Here is a 10,501-nt window from a genome sequence, read left to right as displayed (position 1 = left end):
CTAACACGCCCGGTAGAACTAACCTCGCTGAATATGACATTATCTCTCCCCCAGGTGTCACAGTGCGAGAGAGACCTTACCGGATCCCGGAAAGTCGACGGAGTGGCGTTCGCAAAGAGGTATGGGACATGCTCGAACTTGGGGTGATTGAGCCTTCCAGGAGCGAGTGGTGCAGTCCAATTGTGATAGTGGCCAAAAAGGACGGCACCAACCGCTTCTGCGTTGATTTCCGCAAGGTAAACGCTATTGCCAAGTTTGATGCGTATCCCATGCCTCGGGTCGACGAACTCCTAGATAGACTGGGGACGGCGAGGTTCATCTCCACTCTGGATCTGACGAAGGGATATTGGCAGATCCCGTTAACTCGTAGTTCTAGAGAGAAAACCGCATTTTCAACACCAGAGGGGCTGTTTCATTTTACAACCATGCCGTTTGGGTTACATGGTGCGCCTGCTGCCTTCCAGAGACTGATGGACCAGGTTTTACACCCACATCGTGAATATGCGGCAGCGTATATTGATGATGTGGTCATTTACAGCTCCACCTGGCGAGAGCATTTGGCTAGGATCACAGCCGTCCTTCAGTCTCTAAGGGCAGCCCGGCTGACAGCTAACTTGCGAAAATGTGCGTTTGCCAAAAAAGAAACGCAATATTTGGGGTTTGTAATGGGGAATGGCAGGGTGAAACCCGTTGTCTCCAAGGTCCAGGCCTTGGTAGACGCGGCAATCCCCAAAACCAAGGCTCAAGTGCGGTCGCTACTGGGGTTAGCCGGTTATTACCGCCGCTTTATCCCCGAGTATGCCACAGTGGTTAATCCCTTAGTTGACCTCACCAAAAAGAGCGCACCAAATTCAATTAAATGGTCAGAAGAATGTCAGGGGGCGTTTAATACTGTTAAGCAGAGACTTTGCCAGGCCCCTGCTCTCATCACGCCAGACTTCACTAAGAGATTCATCCTCCACACCGATGCTTCGGATGTCGGCTTGGGTGCAGTCCTGTCTCAAATGGTAGGCGGAGTAGAACACCCTGTTCTGTACATAAGTAAAAAAATGCTCCCTCGGGAGCGCAACTACTCCGTCGTCGAAAAAGAGTGTTTGGCCATTAAATGGGCTACTCACTCTTTAAGATATTACCTGCTGGGACACTCATTTGATCTTGTCACTGACCACGCCCCACTCAAGTGGTTAAGCACAATGAAGGACAGCAATGCCCGGATAACTCGGTGGTATCTGGCATTGCAGCCCTTCATGTACCATATGGTACACCGTGCAGGGAAAGACCACCAAAATGCGGATTATTTTTCCCGGGAGGGGGGAGTAATGGGAAAGGTAGGTTTAGCCGAGTGTTCCTTCGGCTCCACTCTGAGCGGTGGGATATGTGACAGAGATCGAATGAGTCTTAGTGTTAGATCTCCCTTTCGACCTGTGAGAGCACGGTGTACGAGGAACAGAGTACCCTTAATGAAATGGCACGACAATTTATTCCGTAGGGTAGATGGAAGTCGGTCAGTTCGGAAGGGGGCGGAGCTATGGCACCCGAGCTCAGTGACCCAGACGGTAAGCGGCGTGGCATCCGAGGACTGGAGGAGCGGATGCGCTCGTTAACCTCGGGGTCATGGGCAAGGGTATAAATAGGGGGCATGGCTTGAGTGATCTGTTCCTTTGCATATGGTTAAATTATATGACCAAGAAGGAGCCCGTTTGTGAGATCGACCGTGAGTGTTTTGTGTCTGTGTTCTAACACTGTGTGTCTTGTGTGTTGTTGTCTCACTAAAGATTACTGAGCACGATCCGGAGCTGCAGCCGCAGGCCAGCGACAAACCCGGACTTCACCACTCACCTTTTCACTACTGGAACTGTCTTTTGTTTTGCACCTTTTAGCACTTAAATCACGCACTGTCTTTGTGTTTGTGTTTAGTGTGGGTGTCGGAACGGGACTTTGGGGTTGCGGGTCAAACCCGTAGGATTATAATGAGAAGTGATACACGCCGCTGTATCACTTCCAGCATTATTATTAGTTACAGGTTTTGCCTTGAGGCTCTGGACATTTATTAATTTAAATAAACACCCTTGCACCTGTACCAACGTTTGTCTGTGTGATTCTTCTGCACTGCACTCACCTGCACGTCATTACCACTTTGCCACACTCATGAATAGTCATACTTGCCCCTGGCATCAGATAGGGGTGCCCATAAGGAAACAAGCTGCCTGTTACTGAATCAGCGCACAGAGAATATCACAGACATTTGCAGAGCTTTTTTGAGATGTTATAGTAATAAAATAATGACTTGGATCGCATTACCCAGATAGCATTCTGACGTTGGCCCAACGTAGGCTAAGGTTGGCAGGTCGCAGTGGGATTTCCAACGTTGGCCCAACATCGGCAAAAAGTTGGAAAAATGACGTCTTTTTGCCAACGTCGATACAACGTTGGCAAATAGTTGGCAGCCGACGGTTGGCAAACGGTGTTGATGGGTGGGCTGCTGAAAGTCGATAGACAATTGCATGAAAATAATCCCGGGAGTTCTCGAGCATACATTTTTATTATTTTATGTTTTGCTGCATCATTTTCACTTAAAAAATCCGAGTTTGGAGGATTGCTGCGTGTGCGAATTTAACGCTGTGTGTTTTTTGTGATTTTTTTTTTTTTTTTTTTGTTATAGCGCAGTCATCAAGCTTGCATTGTAATGTAGTGCAAGTCACTGCTGTGCTTAATGCTCCATCCGGGTTCAAAGCACACGTTCAGTTTTTTTTTCTTTTCGCCTCTAAACAAAATATATTGACTATTCTGGACGGACGTGTGCTTACGCCAGATGCACAAGTGCAGTGTTTACGTATATAAACCGTTGCTGTTCAATTTATTTTCAAAATATAGTGCGGTGTATCCCTACGCGTGGGTCTGGGTTTCCCAGCTGGGACTACAGTTAGCAGGCTTCCCGCTCATTTGATTGCTAGCGAGTTTGAATGTGTTTTTTTTTTTGTGTCCAGTCGTTGGCATTAGTGTTCATAGCCACATTCAAACAAGGTATTTATACATGTTTTTAGATAGGCTTATGATTTTTCTGTGAAGTTTAATGCATTTATGTAATTGGTTTGTATTTGTTGTTATGGCTGCAGTTGGTAAAATATATTCTGAGAGAACTCTCCGCCGTCAGGCAAAACAAAGGGCAGATGATTTAGTGAGTGCAATTTCTGAAGAACTAGTGAATACCGATGTAAATAAACAAAATAGACATGGTGATAGTGAAAGCCAAGTTCAAATTGCAGTGAATATCAATACTGGCAGTAGTCGTAGTAGTGCAGTGTGGAATTGTGAAGAGCATAATGAACAAAATACTAGTGATAGTGAAAGCCAAGACGTTGCGATGCAGTTTGAAATGAATGGCGATCTTATTGTCAGTAATGACAGTGCTGATTTTGAAAGTGAAGATACGATGTCTGGATCAGATAGAGAGGATGAGAAGGCATGTAGCTTAAGGGGCGAACTGAAGGACTGGGCTGTTGGCAGTAACATCCCGATGTGTCACATTAACAGTTTGTTAGGCATTTTAAGACGATTCTTTCCCAGTCTGCCAAAAGATGCTCGTACTTTAATGGCTACTTCCACTTCATACAATTTGGAGACGGTTGCTGGGGGAACATATCATCATTTTGGTGTTGCACAGGGTATACTCTCTCAGCTGGCATCAAATATGGAGCTAGCTTCTAATAACTGTGTAACTCTGCAAATAAATATTGATGGCATTCCACTTTTTAAAAGTAGTAACGTTCAGTTTTGGCCTATACTTGGTCATCTTGAGGAAGACAAAAACAAGAACCCATTTATCATTGGTTTGTTTGTGGGAAAATCAAAGCCAAAAGATGCAAACTCTTATTTAAAGTACTTTGTTGATGAAATGAAACACATTCAAAATGAGGGAATGTCATTTGATGGCAAACTTGTAAAAGTTACCATTTCAAATTTTGTGTGTGATGCGCCTGCAAGGGCTTTTGTGAAAAGTGTGAAGAACCACAATGGCTATAGTGGATGTGAGAAATGTGTACAAAATGGGGTTTGGGAAAGTAATCGAATGACTTTTCCTGAAGTAGGTGCTGCCCCCAGAACTGATGTCATGTTTGATGAGATGGTTGATGAAGACCACCATATGGGAGATTGTTCATTGAGGAAATTGAAAATTGGAATGGTATCACAGTTCCCCCTAGATTTTATGCATTTAGTTTGCTTAGGGGTAATGAGAAGGCTGTTGCTGTTGTGGATAAAAGGGCCCCTCCCCACTAGAACTGGAGGTCAGCACGTAAAACTCATCAGTGAATCCATAGTCAATTTCGTTTCTTTCTTGCCACGAGAGTTTGCCAGAAAAGGACGATCTCTTGCTGAAATTGATAGATGGAAAGCAACAGAGTTTCGAACTTTCCTTCTATACACTGGTCCAGTAGCACTCAAAGGAAAAATACCTGATGCTCTGTATTACCATTTTCTTATGCTTCATGTCGGTATCACAATATTATGCAGTCCGTTATTGTGCACACAATACTGTGATTATGCAGAAGAGTTACTAGTTTTATTTGTTCAACAGTTCGCATCTGTTTATGGCAATATAGTTGTATATAATATTCATGGACTAGTTCATTTGGCTAATGATGTTAGGAAATTTGGTCCATTACAGAACTTTTCAGCATTCCCATTTGAGAACTACCTTCAAATCATTAAAAGAATGATCAGAAAGCCAAAATACCCACTTCAACAAGTAATTCGTAGGTTGTCAGAAAAAAAATGTGCTGGGCAATCCAAGCAGTTGAAAAGAGGTTGCAAAAAGGAGCACTTCTCTGGGCCTTTACCTGCCAATATCCTCCCATGTTTCAGGCAGTTTAAGGAATTGCACATGGACACCTTTATGATTTCTGTTAACACAGGTGACAATGCCATTCTTGTTGACCAAAACATTTTTCTTGTAAAAAATATCATTGTTGTTGACGACGTTACAAGCTTGGTTTGCCAAAAGTTTTCTGTAAAAGTCCCTTTCTTTCAATATCCTGTAGATTCTCTTAAGATAAATATAGCATTTGTTAAAGATCCACAACATTATATTGTTCATTTACCAGTGCCTGATATTTCTGCCAAAGTTGTTCTTTTGCCTTACAATGATGGGTTTGTGGCATTTCCATTAAATCATACCTTAGAGATAATGTAATAATTGGTGCACAATATCCTAATTTATTCAGTTTTAATTCCATTTCAGTTCTACTCCGTATGTACTGTAGATATTGATGATTTATCACTATGATCTGGTTCAGTCTTATTTAGCAAAATCAGCTTGGTTGTACTTTTTGTTGTTAGGACATTTACAGTAATATATTTCTGGTTTTTGGTGGCTTTTTCAAGTTTATTTCACTCCAATACCATGTTATTTTTTTAGAATAACAATGTATGCAGTGGTTTTGTTCAAGGAAACTGAGGAGGTGGAAGTTGTACCATCAGTTTGGTTGAATGTGGATAAACTTTTGTGCCTGTGGCCTTCTTATAAAAGTACTGTAAGAGTTCGAAAAGCAGTGGAGCTTCAGGAGACACCCACCGAGACATGGGACAAACACGAAGTACGGGTGCTTCATGAGACAGGTACTGTAACCATTATTTTATCTACCTATCTATGTACACCACAAAGATTTTTTTATATGGGCCTTACAATGAAAGAATGATTTTTGCTAAAATTAGTGCCAAAGCTGTGTTTTAAATTAAGTAAATGTACAATTTGTTTACTTAACTCAGTAGTCATATTTTGTCCAGTATTTCTTATTTGTAATACATATTCAGGCAAAACTTGCTGCTTCATTGTGATTGGCTACAATGTACAGCGAGAGTGAAAACATCTCTGGAGATCGGCAATGGAGCCTCAACAGAGATGCTATCGCTTCACTGCAGTGTGGACACCCCTATTGAGTTACAGGGGGTCACACACGTTGCATATGTGTCAATCCAATTTTAGACTTGTGTTTTTAATTTAACAAACAGATGTTATCATGCTTAATAAATGATTTGCTTCATTTTCATGCACGCAAGACATGTTCATTTTTGTTCTGTTATAGTGACATATGAGAAGGCGCGCAAGAAACTGAGAAGGGCAACCGAAACATCCGATCTGAACACCACAGATGATGAACAAACACGGAAGCGGAAGTAAGTGACAAATACTTCAATTGATCCATCCAGCTAAAAAAAAATTAAAGTACAAAATATTAAACACAAAGAGAAAAATAAGGCATTAATTAACTAATCAATAAATCAATGTTATGCATAATGACCAATAATAAAACAGCTATTGTAGCATTTCACAGATGCCCATGAGTAACATGTTCCAATTTTCAAACAGACCCTCTACAAAGCTGTCATTTCTAGAAGATGAAGAAGATTTTTCCATAAGCAAGAATGTGAGATCATCACAAAGGATGCCACTCTTGCCAACTCCACCTTTGTTTCCAACAACAGTAGCATCACCCAGCAGCAGCAGCAGCAGCAGCAGCAGCAAGAACACCAGCAACAGTGAAGATGGAAATATCAGCAGTGATGACAGGAACTACAACAGCAACACCAGCAGCAATGACACTGGAACTGGGAACAGGGACAAGAGCAGCTATGTGCCTCTATCAGGTACATATTTAATTAAACGTTTAATTATTTTGCATCCCTACAATGAATCATGAAAAGGTTATAGTATTCTTACAAAAGTTATTTTCCTATGTGCACTTGTGTGCATTACATATAATGGTTCTCTTTTTAATGACCAACGGGGGTAGTTAAAGATAGAAGATTATATGTGCATTTTTTGTTCTATTAAATAGACAGGGATAGGATGATCTTCACCATTTTAGAAGAAATCAAGGGCCAGGGGAGACAAAACACCCTGATGCTTCAGGCACTTCTCAAGCGGCAGCCTCATGTAGAGCAAGAGCATGGCAGCCTGCGCCTGGACGAATTCCGGTTTCCTCTTGACACCAAGGAGGACATTGACAGAGTGGAGAGGATGTTAATGGACCAGGCTACAGAAAAGGCACTGGTATGTGACCGTTGTACGATTGTTAACAAAGTCCTTTTCTTTTCAGATTATAATAACCAATACATTGTCATTAATAGTTTTTGAAAAAAAAAATGCAATCAGATGCTAAAAGCTTCTGTCCTTATTGAATTATATCTTCAGCTTTTTCTCAGATTTTTATATAATTATTCCTGATAATTACTTCTGTACATATTGTTGCGTTTTTCTATGGTGTTCATTTATTATATCCATTTTAAAGGTGTAAAAAATCACTACAAGTTTCCTTGTGTTTCACATGTAGTCGTTTGTTTGCTTTTTCATATTTTGCAGCTTCATTTCTAATGATTTAGAAGTATGCTAATGTCTCAGTCTTTGGCACGTTCATTTTGCTTCAGAACTAGTGCATCAGTTTGGCACATGACTTCATTTCTGCTAATGCACTAACAGAACATTCCATATTGGGAGAAAAATGGGTGAAAAAATCAAACATGCTCAAAAAAAAAGGCTGGGGATTTTCCTTTTTTTATGATGTGAGCATGTTGCAGTAATCCCGCCCCCTTTCTCTCTGCTGCCATTATAAATTCACCATCAGGGTTGGTGAAATAGCAAAAACTTCATAATAGTTTATTGTGAATTTATAATAGCAGAAACTGTTATTTTCTTATGTGAAAGAGAGAGAGGAAAGTTGACACAGAAAAAGTAAAGTGACAGGATCTGAAAACAGGGTAACTGAGTCATAAGTAGTGATTTTTTTTTTCTGGAGGGAAGCCATTAAAACTTTGAAGAATGTTGTATATGTAAGATTTTATTATTGCATCGTCTCAGTTATAGTACATACTACAATTTGATATAAATTCAATTTTAAAACTTTTATGACTGATATGTCATATGACTATTCAATTTAAAAGATGGCAGTAGTGTTGTAACACACATATACATTTGCCTTCATTTACATCTCATTCTAGATCACACACATTTGTAGTCTTGGCGGCACCACAGCCGATGACATCATCAGGCGCATGATGAGTCATGTGCTGACCAACAATCTGGCCAGAGGATACAACTGGCTGGGGCGGGGAAACAAGAGCCCCTTTTCTGTCCTTGCACTGGCGAGAGTAATCAAAGGTAAATTGTGCTGCTGGCATTTGAACTGTTGTACATAAGTCAAAGCCAATGAAATGCATGCAAAATCAATGTGACATAATTAAATAATTGTTATAGCTATTCATGAAAAAAGTCACTAAATAATAGTAAAGCATACATGTATTCTATGCCTGAAATACAAGTACAAGAGAATATATTTGAAGTAGAGAGTAAAATGTATTGTAAAGTATTACAAAAAAAAAAATCTAACAGTGGTGTTCAAACAGGGACAACATCATTTTGTGGTAAAAATCAACAAACACAATGCTCAACACAGACATAAACACATTGTTGACTTTTACCACTGAATTGTGTTGTCCTTGTTTGAACAAACTGTTAGATTTAACAAATGTTTTGGTGTGTATAAAAATACTGTAAAATCTTAAATCTTTCATTCTTTTTTTTCCAGCTGCAGCCAAGAAGTCTTCTGTCACGGAGGCAGACACAGAGGCCAGGATGAGGAGCTGGCTAAAGTACAGTGGAGACCGGGATGGGGGGCGGAAGAGGAGGGCAGAAAAGAAAAAGGGTAAATATATGATGCTCCCATGAATTGTATTTATATTTTATTAATTGGTAAATTAATTTAAAACGATTCAGTAAGTTTCCTTTATTTAATGCAATGTACTGTTCAAATACGTTTTGCTTAAATACTTTGCTTTTTCATTGCCAATGGTTTTTTAAAAATATTATACCACAAGGGTATATAATATGTTTAGTGGTTAAATTAAGTAATTGTTACTGTCACTTATACTTCAGTGGAAAACTTACTTGCACTCCGATTGCCTGAGATAGCGATATATAATCCCTAGTACTGCATATGCCCTTAGAATGTTTGTAACAGCATTACAAAAAAGAATTACATCTGCAACCAACAAGACATTTGAAGTCAATTTCAATCTATAAAAAAATATATTATTCAAAGAAAGGGTAGGTCTTTGTTCTCAGTTAATTCAGATAGAATTGTACATGTCCATTGTTTTAAAAACGTTTCATACACTTTTATAGACATGGGTACAAGTTAAAATAAAAATTATAATTATGCTGTAACTTTGAAGCCAAAAGCAAGACCCTCCACATTGGGCTTTATGTGCTATTTGTATGTAATCCCTTTACTTTATCCAAAACAGCCAAACAGTCCATAATAATAAAATAATAATATCTTTATTTGTATATAACTCCTTTCATAGTGGACCACCATCACAAAACGCTTTACAGAGGTAGGCTGTGTAATGCCTGGTAATGCCCAATGTGGAGGGTCTTATTACTTACTTCATTCATTCTCTTATTATTTACAGATGCAGAGCCTGCAAATGCTGCTACAATTGCTGCTGCTAGTGCTGCCAGTGACATTGAAGAAGATTAAGAGATTGTTTGAGCCATCTTTTTGCATTCTAGACAGATATTTGAACACAAATAAGCTTAATAAACACTGTTGAATGTAAAGCTAGTTGTTTCTTTTTTCTTTCTTTCTCAAATTCAATTTGTTATAGCTTTGGGCAGCGTCATTCATGTCGTAATGTTGCACATATACTGTGCATACAACCCCGGTAGTATGCTGACGTTGGCCCAACGTAATTTTGTCCATCGACCCAACGTTGGCCCACCGTTGGCAGACAATGGTGGCCCAACGTTGGCCCACCGTTAGCAAGCAGTGGTGGCCCAACGTTGGCCCACCATTGGCAACGTTGGGCCACCATTGTTCGCCAACGGTGGGCCAACGTTGGGCCAATGGACAAAATTACGTTGGGCCAACGTCATTGGCCAACGTTGGGATGACGTCTCTGATGACGTTGAGCCAACGCTGGCCCAACGTCAGCATGCTATCTGGGTATTGAGGAGTTTGGTGATAAAACGAGTGATCAGGAGATGATCGATCGGTATGTACGACTATTATTATTATTATTATTATTATTATTTATTTATTAGCATATGTGAAAGCTATAGCGAACAAAAGGGTGGGGTGGGGCTGGAGATGCCTAGTGAGTGCTTTGTTGATATGCAGGGCCTTTTAAACCCGTTTGACTGTGGAAAAAAAATACTTTTAAACAGCACGTCTAAAATTAACTGCGCGTGTGAAAATAAATTGGACCTGACGCGCCTGACACACACTTAATAAATGGACTGCAAAGGGTTAATATTGTGCAAGCAGAACTGATCGTGAGAAATGATAGCTTTTATGTTGCTTGTACGGCTTCCTCTGGGGCTGATAGATTGATGATGAGGCCTATGGGATTGATGTGATAAATGGCAAATGGAGGAGCAGAAAATGGTCCAACCATGAAACCTTTGTCTATTTCTGCTTGAATGAGGTTCGGTTAGAGTGAAGTG

The 10,501-nt window shown here is 40.2% G+C and overlaps 1 protein-coding gene across 2 annotated transcripts; it reads left to right on the top strand.

The window, feature by feature from the left end:
* Positions 1–4,685: 4,685 nt before the first annotated feature.
* Positions 4,686–9,663, top strand: LOC117974108 (uncharacterized). 2 transcript variants are annotated; one of them, XM_034928573.2, is made up of 7 exons: positions 4,686–5,616; positions 6,084–6,174; positions 6,368–6,645; positions 6,837–7,051; positions 7,996–8,155; positions 8,583–8,699; positions 9,469–9,663. In XM_034928573.2, the coding sequence occupies exons 1-7, from the start codon at positions 5,424–5,426 to the stop codon at positions 9,534–9,536; spliced, it is 1,122 nt and encodes a 373-aa protein (XP_034784464.2). In that variant the 5' UTR covers positions 4,686–5,423; the 3' UTR covers positions 9,537–9,663. The 2 variants fall into 2 exon arrangements, with proteins under 2 accessions (XP_034784464.2, XP_058861074.1); XM_059005091.1 differs by having other exon boundaries at positions 5,478–5,616; positions 6,484–6,645; positions 9,469–9,657.
* Positions 9,664–10,501: the final 838 nt, after the last annotated feature.

The sequence above is a fragment of the Acipenser ruthenus genome, chromosome 2 (genome assembly GCF_902713425.1).
Source record: "Acipenser ruthenus chromosome 2, fAciRut3.2 maternal haplotype, whole genome shotgun sequence".
Lineage (NCBI taxonomy): Eukaryota > Metazoa > Chordata > Actinopteri > Acipenseriformes > Acipenseridae > Acipenser > Acipenser ruthenus.
The sequence above is the reverse complement of the archived record's forward strand: the minus strand, read 5'-3'. Positions and strand labels throughout refer to the sequence as shown.